Here is an 18,399-nt window from a genome sequence, read left to right as displayed (position 1 = left end):
AGATTACCAGCTCCGGAGTTGACTTTCCTGGGCTCAGCTCCTTTCTCTACCTATAGGGGGCTAATCACGGGCTGAGACAACCAGAAAATCAAGAACCAATCTCTTTGGAGGTTAAATTTGATATTTAATAAAAATTCAGTAGTTCACATGAGGGAAGTCAGAAGTTTGTTGAACTTACATTTTCTAGGTGAATTTTTGTTTAAGTTGCAAATCCTTCAAGGGAGGAGTTTTTCATTGCTAGAGGTTTCACTCAAGCTTCTGACTTTTCCTTTTATTTGCTCAGTGACTTCAGAAGTTATTTAATATCTCTCAGTATCTGTCTCCTCGTCTGTGGCATGGAAATACTAATAGCACTCACTTCAAAGGTCTGTTGTGAAAATTCCATGAGATATGACTCACGTTGAACACCCCACAGAGTGCCTGGCACATACCGACTGCTCATTGTGTGCTGGGTGTCGTTACTGTTTTCTCAACTCACAGTGTTTACTGAGCACCTTTCATGTGAACAGCACCTGAGAAAAGATGGTAGTGAAAGAAAAGGGAATTATCCTAGAATGGGGAGGAGGAAGATGGGATTCAAAAAAGACATTTCCCAGTCAGTTCTTTGGAGGAGCCTCTCCATTCGGCACAGCTCATGGAATGACAGTGCAAACAACAAAAATACGTTTAAAAGTAAGCTGGAGAAAAATGGCCACACCCCATTAATCCTGGGGATGAAGCTCCAGTTAGAACTCCACCTAGCCACAGCGTTGGGATGGGCTGGGATGGATCATTAGAAAGCCCGGGGTTAGTTTGGGCCGCTGCCCACAGTCACCCTGCTCCCGAGGAAGCCTGTCACGCACAGAGATAATGTGACCGGAGGAGCCAGTGGCCTGCTTCGTGCTCAGAACAAACAGGCTGGTGGGCCTGGTGGGGGTTACTGCTGTGACCTTTATTTTTGGTCAAAACAAAAGTCCTAGAAGATGGAACTAACCAAGAAGACTAAGTGGCTTTGTAACCTTCAATTTGAGTTTACACCATCTTTTCTGAATTTATACCATTCTTTGGGTTACATCATACCCAGGAGTCCTTCTAGAGGTGGGACAAAGAACAGAAGTCAGGCTAGAATCTCAATAACTATCATCGATACCATGTCTGGAAAAACACCAGTACTCATTGAATACTCTTACACAGAGACCGCATGCCCACCTCAGGTGGCCAGCTCTGAAGTGGGATTTGGTTTTCAGGTTGTCCAGACAGACAGGCCACCCTGGGACCTGGCAAAAACTAAAGAGTACCCTTGCATGTTTATGCATTTTGCAGTGGACAAACATGTTCACCATTATCAAACAGCAGACTTTATCCCTAAGTCATGGATGGGAGTACAGAAGCTCAGAGAGTTGACGAGATTTTCCACAGAACCTAGCAGCTTCCAGGCTCTCTTGCCATTAGAAAACATCCCAAAGCGTAAGAAACTAACAGTCATGTTCAGGGCTGGCAGGGGTGAGGGAATGATGTCAGATTACTATGGTAACCCATAGTCGTTAGACTGTTGGTCAAAAGTAGGAGCCAAGAGCCTGCGGGACCTCAAGATGTGAGAGGAACAGTCCTGTGCCGGAGGATGAGGATGGTGACGCAAGCCAGTTGAACAGAGAAATAGTAACGAGGGCATTTTCCTGAGAAAGTTGGTGTCATTTTGTCTTATGACCTTAACTGGCTTCCTGAAGACAGGGATGGAAGTGGGGCTTAGGCTCAAGAGGCTAAGCTGGTGGAAACATGGGTGGTGGCCTTGGCGAGTGATTGTTCCTCCCCGCACCCCCCCTTCTTGCACATCCTTTATACCCGAGGATGCATGTACACCCGCGTGGGATTTTCCTGCCACTCAGGCAGACAGGCCAGGCTGCTAGCCACTTCCTTCTGGACAGGCCAGCCCCAGGCCTCAAAGAATGGAGCCAGATTCTTCTGCACCTTTTCCGAGAACTTCTTCACCCACAGATTCATCTTGCCAGCCTTGTCTTTGGGGATGCCAGAGAGCATCTGGTACTCAGAAAAGAGCTGGGTGAATGGCTCCCACCCAAAGGCCTCCTGGAGCTGAGAAGAGAAGGAAGGGGCAGAATGAGGCTCCAAGTTTGTGAAAGTACCTGCAACACGCATGTATTTTGTTACCGTGGTTTCTTCCCCTTGACTGTTCATGAGCTTCCCTCCTGTGATTTGCCCGTCTCCCCACCCTACCCCTGCACATAAATACAGTCCTCTTGGCTCATTCCACCTCTTAGCCAAAAAACCTGTACCTTTTGAATTTAGTAGGGGGCTTTACAGGGAACCTAATATCTGAAAAGAGGTAAATACTCAATAAAGGACAGTTGTTGTAATTATCTATAATTTAAAAAATTATGTCTCCAGATCCTAAATGTTCTCCTAGGCATCAGACATGTTTGTGCCTGGTGGAGTTGGGAAACCTCAGATCTTACATGTTTACCCTCTGGGACCCTAAAAGCTGGGAACTCCCAGCACTTTCCAGACATAATACAATCCCTGTTTTTATAGAGCCATCTCAAATCTATAACTATTTTTAAGTCTCCTATTTTGCTCTGTAGAACATAGCCATTGGGGCAAAACAAGGAAGAAGCAGGCACGTCACAAGGGGCTCAAAATGAGAGTGACTCATGTCCATGTAGAGGCAGCCCATCTGAAGGCCACGGGCAGGAGGCCCTTGTTGCCTAAGACTACAGAGGTGTAGAATGAGCAGGGATCCTGGGGTATTCCAGACCACCCCTCTTTTATGGAGGAGAATTCCTACCCTGGGGCGTAAAACCCAAGGATGGATGACATCCTGAAGTCAGACCTCCCTCTGATCTTACTGGCCTGGCCTTTGACAGTCCTGCTCATCACTGCTAATTAATGCACCAACAAACCCTTATTACACACATGCATTTATTAAATACCTCTAGTGTGTCAGGCACACTGCACTAAACAAAAGCGGTTAAGAACTCCTGTCTTTTCAGAGGTCACAGGTCAGTGGGAGAGACAGGTGTGTAAATAAGTGACCAAAAAAGGAGGCTCATCAAGGTGATAATGTCAGGAGAGAGGGCATAGTGCTCAATTTTGACAGATGGCCTCACTTGATGGGCAGTGGATAAGATGTTCAAGCACGTTTCAGCCACAGGAAGGAAGGAAACCTGGGGGCTGGAGGACAAGAAGCTGAGGCAGCAAGATGTGTTCATAGCGGCAAGGAGCTTGGTGTCCGGAGGGTAACCCGGGGGGCGCGGGAGCCGGGAGATGAAGCTGGCAAAACTGCAGGGTCTTGTACACCCTGCCAGGCAGCTTCAACTGTGCTCTGTATGTAGAGGAGACTGGGAGTTTTAGTCGTGGAATATTAAGATTCTTGTGGAAGTAAAGTGGATGATGGGCAGTAGGGGGTCGAGGCAAGGAGGCTGTTGTCACAGACAAGAGCAGAGCAGTGAGCGCCTGCACCAGGACAACAGTGGGAGGATGGGTGGCGAGCAGGTAGAGGAATCAGAAGGTGCCTGCCCAGCCTGAGACCGAGTCCTGGACCCCAAGATAATGGGTCTTTCCATAACTTCTGCAAAATGATCTCCAGGGCTCCATGGTGAGTGGGTAGGTGGTAGGGTGTAATTAATGGCTGTAACTTACACTTGGGCAGCAAGCTACTATTTACATCTGTCTCCCTGTAGACCCTCAGACCAGACCGGCTGCGTAAGACTACGGAACTGAGGCAGTACAGGTCCTCTCATTGAGTGGGGATGTCTCCATTCACTCTTAGAAAATACAGGGAAGAGGGGCGCCTAGGGAGCTCAGTCGGTTGAGTGTCCGACTTTGGCTCAGGTCATGATCTCTTGGTTTGTGAGTTCAAGTCTCACATCAGGCTCGCTGCTGTCAGATTGTCAGTACAGAGCCTGCTTTGGATCCTCTGTTTCCCTCTTTCTGCCCCTCCCCTGCTTGTACTCTCCCAAAAATAAGTAAATACAAAAAAAAAAAAAAAAAAAAGGGAAGAGAAATGATTGAGAGGCAATGCCAAAGCCTGAGGCTTGTCATTGACTTCTGATTTGAGGTTCTGGGTCCATCATTTAAATGAGTGATATGGGACAGGCTGCTGGAATTCTTTAATCCGGTATTTGCTTCTGTGAAAGGTGGGCCATACCACTGCCATATAGGGATGTGGTAGGCACCATAGGAGATCTGCTCTGGGGAACAGCCTTGAGGGCTCAGAAACATTAATAATATTCAGAACAAGTTGGGGAGGGGACGGGGCTTCATGCTTATTTCACAGGAAGTCTGCCTGCTTCAGGACTTTGGTGTTCTCATAAAGTGGGGTTGGTTGGCTATTCATTTATTCATTCTAAAGACATTTCAGGTCCAAGTGTGACTGAAGTCAGAGAGCCTTGATAACAGGAATCTCCTAGAAAGCTCCTGTAATGTAGTTGTCCTGGAGACATGCGCGTTCTTACAAATGGATGGATGGAGGGATGTAACATTCGCTTAATTCACAGAATTAGGGTCAGGAAAAACAAAGAAAAACAGAACAACACCCATTTCTGGAGCACTTCTTAGGCACCCATGGTCAAAACCAGTAAGAGGAAGTGTTAGCTCCAATCTCAGGAATGCCTAACTCCAAACGTCTGCTCATGACCGGTGGACCTGTAGGCTGTATTTTGTCTGCTTACTTTGTTTTCTGTAGTACTTTTCATTTCCTCTTGTTTAATGTCACAGAGTGCAGGAGGCGAGTGGAACTGGTGTCATTATCTCTGTCTTAGAGATATATAAACTGGGAAGCCCCCCCCATGTGTGGGGGAGCAGTGAAGGGGACCCGGGATGCTACATGACCGAGGGGCCTGGTGGCTCTCACCTCCCTGACTTTCTCCGTACCTGTAGGTATGTTTCCAGAGCCGTCCAAATGTTCCAGTCGTGCAGTGGGGCTCCCTTTCCGAGGTGTGTTTTGATTCTCTTCTCTCGTTCTGGAGGGCTCAGAGCAGGATGGGCCTGAGCCCTGGGGATGCCCAGGACCATCTCATGCACATAGACTGACCAGAGGTTGCAGGTGGCCTCAGTGGTGTGTGGGGGGAACTCCCACTCTTGTCGCTGCTGGTTGTGACCCAGCTCGTGGATGGGTCCCCACAGACCCCTGCTCCTCATGTCTGCCTCGTTGATGAGCTCCTGCACTGACTCCAGGTGGCACATGATGGGGTACCCTGAGTGCATCCAGCCTGGGGACGCAGAAGCAAGAGATGAGGGCCAGGGAGGACCCAAGCCCATCGCCCTGCATTCCTCTCTGCCGGGTAGCTTTCCCTCACCGCCCTGGTTGCCCTCCGCAGCACCAGCTCTCCGTGCTGATCGGAAAGTAGATGGCTTCCTCTACCTGGTCAGGAACAGCAGAGCCCCTGGCCCCCCGCCCAGCCCTTCCTGCCAGAGTTATGCCCTCCTCCTCACTCTGGCTCTGAAGAGTATAAATGCACTTTACGCAGCCATTCCTGGTACAGTTCAGTGCTTCATTGTGTGAGATTTCCCTGCCTCGTGAGCCTGACACCGTGTCCTGTGTCTGGATTGGAGAGCAGTGTCGTGGCTTCCTCCGCCATGTGATCTGCATGTCGTGCAGGTGTATACTCACTGGCAGAGGCCATCTTCTCCTTTTTTAAAGAGGAGAAAACTGAGGTCCAAGGGAAATTTCCACACGTCAGAACCAGATCTCATTTTTCTTTCACGTCAGCCCCTCAATAGTGAACATAAACTGCTCCTTCGTCCCATTGCCAGCTCACTTCTGTTTGGGGGAGTATTTCTACTTGAACCTCCCCTCGAAACAACAAAGGATGCCTCGTCACTATCTGTAAACTCCCAGGAGCAATTTTGTTTTCTGGGATTGTCCTGCCATCCTGTGAAGTCTCACCTCGTCAATGTAAATGATTCACCTGTTCAGCTGTGAACGTCTCTGCATCCCCATCAAGGCCTTTTTTCCTTTACTGGTGAGATTATGCCTTTCACATACCAGACATTAAAGAAGGCAAAATACTAAATAAATGCTGTGCACTTAGCAGAAGGAGCCCAGCCCCGAAGCACCTACCAGCGGAGATCTGCACGTCGGCAACAATCCTCTCGGGACGGCGGAAGGGGAAAGACTGGGCTGCCAGCCGGGCTATGGCCTGCATCATCTCGTCCCAGAGGCGGAGCGCAGGCTCGGGGTCCTCCAGGGCACGCAGGTCTGCCGTGGGCACCGTCAAGATGATATTAGCCGTCGCAAGCTCTCCCCAGGGAGCCGGGCTCTCCCGGACACAGCTCTTCCACTCCTCCAGAGATGTCGTTCCTGGGACCAAACGCATGGGCCTGTCTCCCCACCTCAGCTTACCTCGAACCCCAGGTGGAGGTCACTGAAATAATGAGCTAAACATGTGGGTCCACGTGCTGTGAAGTGAAGGACAGGCCTCCAGACCCTCCCCTTGGTTCTGCCCAGAAGTCTCCACAGACACAGGGTGGTCTGCAGCGCCCCCTTCCGCTTACGTCTGGAACACTTCTTACCCTTCTGTCCGCTGGTCCCCACCCAGCCCTGCTTAGCCGCCAGCCCCGGATGCTGGTGGCATCCCTGGCACCCGTCTGCCCTCGGTGTTGTCTCCTCACCCAGCTTGTAGTATGGGGCGGGCACAGCCCTCGTGATGGTGACAGGTATGGGGCCTAGTTTGCTGCCTTTGGGCACGATGACATAGAGGAGGCCGCCCCAGAGGCAGGAGACCGACCGCGTAGTCCTGTCCATGCAGCACTGGTGAGTCACCACGGGGGCCCGGGACAGCTTTTTGGCCTTGGTCAGGTTATCAGTATGGCAGCCAACCTGCACCTGGGGAGAAGAGCCACCGTGTGTAGCAGGAACTAGCTCTCTGTGGTGTGTGCGGGGGGCCCTGTGTGTGCTGGTGGGTGGCAGGTCCCCGACACACACCTGCTTCCCCTTCTGTGAGCTGCACATAAAACCTGTGAGGTCCTAGGCCCTCGGCAGCCACAGGGACCGAATGGTATGTGGGATCGTTCCGTTTAAACAGGCCAACAATGGAGTGTCCCCGGACAGACCAGGCAGGACGACCCTGAGGCAGACACGGCCAGGGCACTGTGGTGTCTCTGTGCCAGGTGGACCCGGCTCTCGTGTCAGGGCTGCGCCGTGCGGTGATTCCAATGCCAGATGAGCCAGACGAGGTCCCGGGCCACCCTACGTGCACAGAGCGGGCCAGCCATCCAGAGGCGGTGAGATCTGGCCCCGCTTCCCCCCTTGTCCAGGGTCCCCCTTGCTGGTCACGTGGGTTGAGGGTTGTTTTGTCCGGAGGCCTGGGGTTGCTTCTCTTAAGTGGAACATAAGTGAGCACCAGAAAGGAGGCGCACAGAAGACCCCCTGACTGTGGTGGGAAGTGACCCTCAGGGTTGAGACAGGACAGTGTTAGTCCTGCCTGTAGGGCCTGCTTGTGTGAGTGACCAGATGAGGCACTCCCTTGGGGGTCAAGGTAACGGCTTAAAGCACAGAAAGGCTGTGTGCTGTTGGTGAGATGAATGTCGCTGGGGCTCCTCACATCCCTGCTGGGGGCCGGGGGCTCAGATTACCACGTGTGGAAACGCAAGGGTCTTGGTTCGAGTTCTAGACCCAATAGTCGCTCTGGCACCTCAGTCGCTCCTTTAGGCCTCCTGAAATAGAGCTGCTTTCTATGAAATCTGTGAAAGGGGCAGAATACTCCCTTCCTGGCCTCCTGGGAGCACTGCTAAGAACTGAGGAAAACCAAGCGGCCCTGTGTTTGGGGCGCTGGCGGTGGATGCGCTGGTCTTACCTTCAGGCCGGCAGAGGCCGCAGCTTCGGGCAGCGAGACTTCCGCGCTCTGTCCGAGCGGGAGGTAGAGCCCCGTACTCACCCAGCAGTCGCCGTCGCCTGACAAAAGCCATAGGAAGGACTGAGTTCTTCACCCACCTGCCTGCTACATCCTGGAGCCTCCGGGGATGTCCCAGAGGCACAGCCCCGCCCTGCAGACCTCAGCTCACCCACGCTTGTGGATGCACGCCCCCCAAACCCTCAGCGGAGCCCCAACCCCCATCTTCCCGGAAGTGCGGGATAGAGAATGACGCTGGCCCACTGGAGCCTGCTGCGTCGTGTGAGCCCGGGGAACCCCACCTCCCCCAGGTGCTGCTCTGGGCACCCTGCTGGCTCTGTACCTGGGTTGCTGCCTTCGATCATCACGGTGATGGGCTGATCAGAGAGGGACAGATGGGAGCCGCAGGCCCCCATCTCAGAGCCCTGCACCAGCTGGGAGCAGTCAGTCCCAGAGCACGCCAGCTCCGTGGCCAGGCGGAGCACCGCCGCCTCGCAGGAATTGCCCGCCACCGGGTGCTCCCGGCTCACAGCTGGGAGGCCCGACAGCCGCAGCATCTTCCTCAGGAGTCGGTGCAAGGACGCGTAAGCCGGGACCCCCTCGGCGGGAATCTGGAGGAAGGCTGCACTGTCTGCCCCCAGCTTCGGCAGCCAGTGCTTCTTCGAGTTGCCAGCCCCGCGGCTCAGCACGGCCTGGAACTCGCACAGCGCCTCGCGCAGGTGGTAGCTCCGCATCTCAGGGGTAGGGACAGGGAAGCAGCCGGGGTCCAGGGTCTGAGCCAGGATGCTGAGGCCAAAGGGGTTGAGGATGACGTTACCCGGGAAACCGGCCAAAGCGGAGCAGCCCGGGTTCTGGGAGGCCCACCACCAGGCCTGGCCCCCGATCAGCAGGCCCCCACCCTCGGCCACAAACTCCTGTAGCTGCTTGGCCTCCTTGTCACTATAAGCCACGCAGCAGTAGACACGCAAGCCGTGCGTCAGATGGGGCTGCAGACTGCACTGCAGGCCGTGCTCCGTCAGGAGTGTGCACAGGTTTTTCAGACATGTGTTCACCCCGAATTTGCCCGTCTGGCCTCCGGCCAGCCAGCGCACAGCATTGAGCAAGAAGGGCCCCAGCTTGGGAGCACAGAGCATGCCCTCGTGGGCGGCGAGGACCACCCGGCCCCGGCCGAAGCGGGCGGCCGCCAGGAAGCAGCCGAGGGAGGCGTTGAGCCCCAGCGGGAAGGCCAGGGTCCCGTGCACCAGCAGCTGCGAGGGGACTCCCCCCGTCTTGATGTCCAGCTCTGAGATGCCCTCCAGGAGCTGCTGCTGATCCCGCCTGAGATCCTCCCGGCACCTGGGGAGTGACACGGGGACAGAGGGGCCGCAGTCAGTCACAGAAGCACCGAAAAGAGCTCCTAGATAGGGGGTCAGTGTGCGGTGCGGAGGGCACAGTTCCTGCCAGCCTCCTGCGTCGGCCCAGTCACTGACTCGAGTGCGGAACACCGCTAACCTTCCCGGATCTAAGGCAGAGGTTTTCACCTCTGAACAGCCAGCTGATGGCACATCACTGCTTAAGTGGCAGTGTTGACTCTTACTTCGGGACACAAAAATGGTGCCTATCTTACAATCGATGTCGTGGATTTGGTGAAATACGGAGGAGTGAGATAGTGGCCTTATTATCTGTACATCTTAAAGTCCACCTTCTCCAAATAACCACGTCCAGGAATTCTTCCCTTGTTAGTCAACTGGGTGTGGAATATTCTGGCTTGAATTTCATGTCTTTTTAAGCAATTAAATATATATATATATGTTAGAAAAAAAGTAGTCCATTATTCCTAGAGAAAGTGGTTCTACTCTGCTTCTCAGAGCGAATTTTCTGCCAGAACAAAAGCTGTTAAAACATGAAATTGCTAGCTCTGAGCTAGAAACCCAAGTAAATTGTTTAATACTACACTTAAAGATTTATACACACACACTTCAAAAATTCTCAGATATGATGAGTATCACTTTTTATTGAGAAATGGTCTAAATGTAATAAAGTAAAAAAAAATAAACTTGTATACAGTCAGGATTTTTTTAAACTGACTTGTAGATACTATGAATGTCAAACAATGGGACACTGGTTAAATAAGTTATGGTGAAGTGTGGGTGGCATGCCATATGACAATTAAAATAATTATTAGATAATCTTGGGAAATAATGGAAAAAGTTTAAAAATCAGATTCCAAGATACTGTGCCCTAAATAACCCAGATTTTGTGAAACAAACCACCAAAAATGAAAAAGCAAATAGAAAACCCAAAACCAGACATAAGAGGTGGAATGTAGAGTATATTTCTCATGACATCATCAGTGACCAGCTTGGCTAGTGGGCTTATAGGTGATTTTAATTATATTTACAAAACGTTATTGTCTCATCATAAAAATAAAGTGTTAAAAAATAGTTTATTCATTTACACAGCAAAACATTAATGAGAAAAGTACCTCTTGCACAGTTTCTCAATTTCTCTTCAGAATAAGGAGGAGAGATAAAAAGCTGGCATTAATCATACCATGGGTCGTTATTTATTAGTTAAAAACAAAAGGTAAATCCATGTGAATTAACATGGACAGAAGTCCAGAACATTCTGCTGAGCAAAAGTATTTGCAAAATAGCAGAACTGTGATTATCTAAGACAAAAATAAAACAAAGTTAATACATCTCAATATATATGTCAAACCAGTCCGATAAAACCACAATAAACTTTTGGACCTTGGGATAGAGAGAAAGGGCTGGTATTGAAAGAGATGGTCACAGGGGCTTTTGCTTCATTGGTAGTTTTTTTTTTTCAAGTAAGGAGAATGTACAAACGTCATTTCTCCAGTAATTGAAAGTTCAAAATTAAATTTAAAATGCTAAGGTAACTGCTGGAAAAATAGAAATAAAATGCATAATCTACAAATGTGCACAGGAACTTAAGGAATAGAGAAAACTTAATCTAAAAAGGAATGCAGAAAGAAACAAAGCACAAAAACAGAAAATAAGGCAAGAGGAAGAGGTACACTGAAATTATCACTCTATATAAACAGGGTAAATTTCTATATGAAAAGACAGAGCCTCGTAGCTTGGGTTGAAAACATCTGGGTAGAAACTGCTTGTGAAAGACATACTTGGCTAACAGAGAAGGACTGAAAATGAGGAAATCTGCGTATCAACAAACCTGTATTGGAAAAAAACCAAAAGAAAGCAGACATGCTGGTATTAACACGAGATGCAGCTAAATTAAAGAGGAAAGAGTTAAAATACACCAATGAATATTTTCCATGGTTGAAAGTTACACTTTACCAAAGATACAATTCTCATCAGTTTTTAGGGTCCTAAAAACAAAGCACCGAGAGCAAAACCTTCCACAAAGCAAAGTCAACCTTGATGAACTCCTAAGTGCATCTGGGACGGTGACGGACCTGTCAGCATCCAAGGGGTCAGTTACATTTAAAAAAAAAAAAAAAAAGAGGACAGACATGATTTGAGCAGAACAAAAAACACGCTTGCAGAGGACACGGGGGCAGTATCTCCCAGACGCTAAGAATGTTGGGGAGAGAGCCTAGGATGCCGCATTCCACCAATTTGTGGTGTAAATATAAGGGAAAAGCAGACTTTCCTAAATGTGATGCCTTAAGTAACACACCGGTTTTCAGCACACAAGCGCATGCACCGACGAGCAGATTGGATGATCTGCATCGAGCTTGTAAGAGCAATAGCGAGCTCAGTCCCGAGGTGGGAGGTTGGGGACGGCAGTGTGGGATGAAGGACAACCCGTCCTGTAGGTATTTCTCTGTTATCTGCATGTGTCAGCAATAAGCTTGAATTCCTTTTCAAGGAGTTTTGTTAAAAGATGAGATGTTTCTCAAAAGACGGAGGAAGGCAGGAAGAGCAAGCATAGTAGATGGGACACCACGGAACTCTCAACAGAGTGTTCGACAGTGTCGTAAGGGCAGTATCAATGGTCTCCATATCGTTTTACCAATATTTAAATCTTTTTTTAATTTTTAAAAAATGTTTTATTTATTTTTGATACAGAGAGAGACAGAGCATGAGAGGGGGAGGGGCAGAGAGAGAAGGAGACACAGAACCGGAAGCTGGCTCCAGGCTCTGAGCTAGCTGTGAGCACAGAGCCTGACGCGGGGATCGAACCCACAAATGTGAGATCTGACCCGCGCCGAAGTTGGAGGCTTAACCAACTGAGCCACCCAGGCGCCCCTTAAATCTTCTTGTATACTATCACTAGTATTGAAGTCTGGAAAATAATGAAAGTAGCTATTGCTTAACAAGGCTTAATATACACTAGGCATTAGCACATATGGATTATCTCATTTGATCATTATGATAACCCTGAAATATACTCACTTCATAAATCAGGCTTAAAAAGATCAGAAAAAAAAAAAAAAGATAAGCAGTTTGCTCCGTGGTTCTTAGCTAATAACTGGCAGGGACAGGAAGCAAATCAGGGTGGTTTGCCTCTAGCCAATGTTGTCCACACAGTAGAAACTCTCCTTCAATGGCTTGAGTGTTTGGATTAAGCCCACAAGTGGGTATATGGCAATCAATACATATAGTTTGTGCAAAGGAGGCTTTAAATAGCTGTGAAAGTGAAAATAATACTGCATTTATGAAAAATGAAACACATGCGTTCCCTTAGAGCTTACAGTGCAAGAGGCACTGAGGAAGAAGGGAAGTGAGAGGTGATGGCGTTCAGGTACTACACCAGCTCACACCTAAGCAGACAGGTGATACGTGCAGTGGCTGTTTTTTTTGTTGTTGTTTTGTTTTGTTTTTGTTTTTTGGTAGGTTTCACACCCAGTGTGGAGCCCAACACAGGGCTTGAACTCACCCTGAGATCAAGACCCAAGTTGAGATCAAGAGTCAGATGCTCAACCGACTGAGCCACCCAGGCACCCCATATATGGTTTTCTGAATGCAGCTTAAAGAACCTCACAATAATGACAGCTATGAAGAGACGGCTCAGTGGGCAGTGAGCCACAGTCCCCTTAACCATACATCGGCCTTCCGCATCCGATTCCTCATGCTGCCCAGTTGACTTATTTTTCCTGAGGTGTTTGGTTCTTAATTTGTTGTCTTTGCTCTGAAATCCTCCTTTTCGTCTCATTCTGTTGCTTGTTTGATTTAACATATATTTTTGGAAAGTTCTAAGTAGAAATTTTACAGCCTGAAACATTCACTGGGTCACATTTTTCTTTCGCATCTGATTGATTCTGTCATCTTTCCATACTAAATTTCTCTCCTCTGTATTTCCCTTCTAAACTCATTACAGTGTTTTTATAGAGTTATTGTATGGATTTTTTTTTCTCCCAGTTAGCTGTGACAGATTTCTTGAATGTTCTGAAATAGTTTGGTTCAGTTCTCTTCAGATGCTTCGGGACTTGTTTGTCTGTACCCCCCCCCCCCCATCTATCCACCTTCCTAAAGTATATGGAAGTTGGTATATTGCTGCTTTCTACCTTCTTGTCGCCTGAGTCTTGTAGCATGAACCGAAGGGCAAAGTAGTCACCTGGGCCTACTGCTGTCCTTGGTGGGGGCCAGTCCCTGCACTTCTGGGGACCTAAGGCTCTGCCTACTCTAGCCAGCCAGGTATGGAATGCACCTGAGGGGTTCCGCCCCCACTGTGCATGGAGGATGGCAGCTCCGGCATCCCCCCTCTGCCCCCACCAAGTCCTGAAGCATCTCTGTGGCCTTATATAGTCACCCAGTGTGTTCGTCTCCTAGGGTATGAGAAGGCATTAATGAGAATTCTAGGATTTGGGGTGTTAGCTTTTTTTCCTGTGTCTGGGATGTGGGTGGTGTCAGGAGACAGTACATACCATGCCACACATCTGTCACCTGAGCCTCAAAACCTCTGCATTCAGCTCTCTACTTAGCGTTTTTCATTCATTTGGTCCGACCTGGTGGAGGGGACAGTTCCGGGATCTAGCCCCACTTCACACCATCTTTACCTGGAAACTCTCTGGACTGTGGTGAGGATCAAATGAGAGAACACGAAATCTTCAGAAGATGCACAAGCTGCTGGCATGTGTTTACGTTCTGTGAGCAACTCCTAATATATTCTAGCCTTCTAGGTTATGCCACATGTAAACGTCATGAGCCGTTGTTCCGGAAGTAATGTTTTCCCTAGACTCTTCTGTGTCTTTGTATAAAAGTAGTGAGTGCCTTTGGATCTGAGTTTTTTAAAAAAAAATTTTTTTTGAGTGAGGGTGAGAGGGGAGGGGTAGAGAGTGAGAGGAGTAGGGGTAGAGAGATGAGGGGCAGAGGATCCAAAGTGGGCTCTGTGCTGAGAGCAGAAAGCTGATGCAGGGCTCGAACTCACAAACCATGAGATCATGGCCTGGACTGAGATCAGGAGTTGGACCTCTAACCAAAGGAGCCACCCAGGCACCCCCTGACTTTGCAGATAAAGTAAATGCAGTGTCCCCCCCAGTGATATAAGCATGGGTGTGCAGTCAGCGCTTGCCCTTGGGGACAGGACATCGAGAGTATCTTCTGGTGGTTTCTGGAGAATGCCTCTCCCCTTGGCAGACAGCATTTCCCTGAAACCCGCTCCGGGGCCTCCAGCAGGAATTTGAAGTCAGCGAACCTGCTGGGTCGGTCCGGGAGCTTTTGAAACCAAGATTTGCCACAGGAAAGTCCCCTCAAAACCTCTGAGCGGATGCCAGGTGAAGGAGACAGGAATCTGAGTGGAGGGGCCTGGGCTCCTGGACAGTTTGGAGATAACAGAAATGTTTAAAGAAGAAAATAATAATCACCTCTCAATACAGCTTTAGGGATGCGCTATTAATACCTTGTTTTATGTTCTATCTGTGTACACATGTCTCCACAAATTTGGTATCATTTAAATATAGTTTTATGTATTAATTTTGTCTCTTGTATCAGTATTTTCTTACTCCTTTAATAAATCTTTAAGGAGTTGAAGAGTAAGATATACCATAATTATTTAAGCAATATTCCATTTATTTAACATTTAGTGTTTTCCCAGGGTTTTACTTACTAGTGAATATACCATTAAAAAATTTGCTACTGGGGCGCCCGAGTGGCTCAGTCAGTCAAGCATCCGACTCTGGCCCAGGTCATGATCTTGCCGTTCAGAGCTCAAGCCCCACATCAGACTCTGTGCTGACAGCTCGGAGCCTGGAGCCTGTTTCAGATTCTGTGTCTCCCTCTCTCTCTGCCCCTCCCCCGCTCGCACTCTGTTTCTCTCTCTCTCTCAAAAATAAAAAAACAAAACTTGAAAAAAATTTAAAAAATTTGCTACTAAATGTTTGCCTCAGAGACCAATTTTTCCTTTCGAATCTTTCCATCTTCCCTTCCCCCATAGGTGCTGATTTGGAGAGTCCCTCCTAGGAAACTTTCTGCTTACTGTTTTGGTCTTTGAGTTGGGTTCTTGGGGAACCCAATTCTGGGAAAGTTGGTAATGTGTAGCAAGAATTACATGTGCATTTCTCCTTTGACTCAGCATCCCATTTCCAGTAATATGGCAAAACATATGAAGATATACGTACATAGGCATTTATTGCAATATAGATAAAATAGTAAGAGTACTGGAAAAAATTTTTAAATACTACAAATTCAAATGTCTGTCAGTAAAAAACTAACTGAATAAACTATACTGCATCCATACATTTCAGTGTAATAAAACATATAATGCATATCTATAGGCTATTATAGAGCCATATCCAGAAAACAATGTTAAGTCAAAAAAGTAAGGTGGAGAAAAATATATATTGTATATGATTGCTTTTTTCAAGAAAAAGAAGGATATGTGTGTGTGTGTTCATACATTAACAGTGGAATAAAAGTGATTTTTCTAAAAAGGGAGGGAGAAAAGAAAATTACATAAAGGAACAGGGATAGGATTTGGCTTCTTATGATCTTACTTTATATCCAAATAGCTAGGCTACATTATTATAAAATAAAATTAATTCACAAAAGCAATTCCAAACAGCAAAAGTAAAATATTGAAATGAATCTACATGTGTATTCACTTAGTGGTATAACCACAAAGAGAAGAACTAGTCTAAGTGACTTTACAGGATGGTAATTTGACTTTATAAACCTCATAAAATATATCATAAGGATGAAAAGAATGAGAATAATCTTTAACTGTGCTGGTAGTACTGTTATTTTGCAACTCTTATGTGTGTCATGTGGGAAAAAGCAAGTGAGTTATTAGGGTGCTTTCTTTCAGAACTAGGATTTTTCATCATGGGGCAAAAAGGAGGCAGATTAAGACACTGAAAGGAAATAAAACCCTGTGGCCCTGAAACTGAGTTTGAAGCATCAGAATGAACTCTTGATGTATTTGTCTTTTCAAAATACTTACTTCTTAGCTCTGCCCACTCAAAAGACCTGGAAACAGCGATCAACCCAAGAGCAGTGAGCACACCAGTCTCGGGCTCCTAAACACCATTTCCCACTCAAAGGAATAATGGCCCTTTGGAGAAATGGCTGACGTTGGGGCAGGAAATGTGTAACATGAGGCTAAACAAAGAAGTCCATTAAGGCTGGGTCAAGAAGTTTCAGTTCAACTTGAATAGGCTCAGAGTGGCCAAACATAAGATGGCCGATTAAGCTACTTTATCAATAGCACTGATAAAGGGAATAAATGGAACACTTTTATTACGTAAGCATTTCAATCCATGAGTTCACAATGACAGTTTAAAAAACAAGACACAGTGGAGACCTTTGGAAGATTCTAAGGGGTCCAAATCAGTGCTTTGGAAAATCCAGCATGTATCCTGCCTTCCCTGAGCAGACTGTGTGCCAGGGTAATCAAACAGTAGATGAAGGGAATTACGTTTTTAAGGACGTATTCTAAATACTGAATAAAAGAAATCCTAGAATTTTAAATATACTGTTTTATTTAGCTTTTAAAGTTTGTTCTTATTTATTTTGAGAGAGATAGCAGAGGAGGGGCAGAGAGAGAAAGAGAGAGAGAGAGAGAGAGAGATGGAATCTCAAGCAGGCTCCGCTTGAACTCATGAATGATGAGATCATGACCTGAGCCAAAATCAAAAGTCCAACGCTTAACCAACTGAGCCGCCCAGGGACCCCTAAATCTACCACTTCATAGCCACTAATGAACTAATGGATCTAGGACTAGGCAACGATTATTAATGACTTTTAACACCACAGCGAAAGAAATAGACAGTATGTTCCATCCTGTGGACATACACACATTACCCCCTTTAAAGTGGTCAGGACAAAAATTCAAACACATGTCTCATCAGGCCTCCCGAAGGGGGAGGGTGGGGGGACTTTCCCAGCAGGGTAGACGCTAGACATTAGGCTCGTGGCCACATGGTCTCTGCTGATCCTATTCAACTCTGCTGTGGTAGCTTGAAAGCAGCCACAGGCCACACATACACAGACGGGCGTATCATGTTCTGCTGAACCTTTAGTCACAAAAACAGGCTGCACCCAGGCCAGTTTGCCAGTCCCTGCCCCAGAATCTAGGTCTAACTTCTGGTGTACAGGAAATACAGGGAACAAAGGAATATATTACATGACACCATAAGAATGCAGCCTACAAAATTCAGACTGAAGGAAACTGTTCAGGACAAAGTGCCTAGTTTCTACAACAAGAAAACCAGAACCCAAAAAAGGCAACAGATAAAAAGAATAGGAAAGGAAGCTCCTATCTTATCTGAGACATAAAAGTCATATCAGTCAGTCAAAATAGTTGGGCTTTAATAAATACCAGTTCCAACAAACTTTGAAAAAAAAAAGATAATCATGGAAATAAATGATGCCATTAAGGAATGACAGTGGTGCCTTGTGGTTGTTTTTGAGAGTTCATATGTTTAGACACACACGTTGAACCATGATAGGATGGGGGCACCCGGGTGGCTCAGTTGGTTGAGCGGCTGGCATTGGCTTGGATCATGATCTTGTGGTTTGTGAGTTCAAGCCCCATGTCAGGCTCACTGCTATCAGAGCAGAGCCCACTTCGGGTCGCTGTCCTCCATGTCTTTTCTCCTCTCCTGCCTGTGTGCACTCATGCGCTCTTTTTCTCTCTCTCTCTCAAAAAAAGGAAATATGATGTCTGTAATTTACTTCCAAGTAATGGTAGGGCTCTGGGTAAAACTGTGAGTTGGCTCCTATGAAGGTCAGGTCATGGCTGCATGGGGGCTCACTGGACCAGTCTTTTGCATGTTTGAAGTTTTCCATAATTAAAAGTTGAAACAAACACGAAACATAGATTCATCAACAGAGATGACAGATGCACATGTAGGTGAAGAAAAACAGCTTTAGTCTGCTGGATGACACTTAAGTGGAATCAGGCTCATGGGATTTCCTGTTTGCCCCTGAGAATTAGAATCAAAGACAAGCCAGAGTGGGTCACATCCACCCTGATGTTTCTGAGTGAGCGTCCCCTGCTGTCCCCTCCCACCCCTCTCAGAGGGAAGGAGGTCCAAGGGCACCAGAGCTTGGGGCTGGGGGCCCAGGGCACTGCTAGCTGCTCACCCAACATGAGCGCACTCTTCCTGGCATCAACATCGTGATTGCTTCAGAGCTGCCAGTGCCCGTTTACAAATACTCAG

At 47.6% G+C, this 18,399-nt stretch overlaps 1 protein-coding gene across 1 annotated transcript in view; it reads right to left on the bottom strand.

Moving 5' to 3' along the window:
• Positions 1-1,314: 1,314 nt before the first annotated feature.
• Positions 1,315-18,399, bottom strand: part of TCAF2 (TRPM8 channel associated factor 2) — a 19,028-nt gene continuing 1,943 nt past the window's right edge. Inside the window, exons 2-7 of the mRNA XM_029917690.1 lie at positions 8,170-9,327; positions 7,791-7,888; positions 6,607-6,820; positions 6,056-6,295; positions 4,867-5,204; positions 1,315-2,070 (exon numbers count right to left, since the gene is read on the bottom strand). Of these exons, the coding sequence (XP_029773550.1) occupies positions 1,816-2,070; positions 4,867-5,204; positions 6,056-6,295; positions 6,607-6,820; positions 7,791-7,888; positions 8,170-9,327 (2,303 nt within the window). The 3' untranslated portion in view covers positions 1,315-1,815. The remainder of the gene's footprint in view (positions 2,071-4,866; positions 5,205-6,055; positions 6,296-6,606; positions 6,821-7,790; positions 7,889-8,169; positions 9,328-18,399) is intronic.

Source organism: Suricata suricatta, chromosome 2 (assembly GCF_006229205.1).
Source record: "Suricata suricatta isolate VVHF042 chromosome 2, meerkat_22Aug2017_6uvM2_HiC, whole genome shotgun sequence".
NCBI classification, from domain to species: Eukaryota; Metazoa; Chordata; class Mammalia; order Carnivora; family Herpestidae; genus Suricata; species Suricata suricatta.
This window is presented reverse-complemented; position numbering and strand designations above follow the sequence as displayed.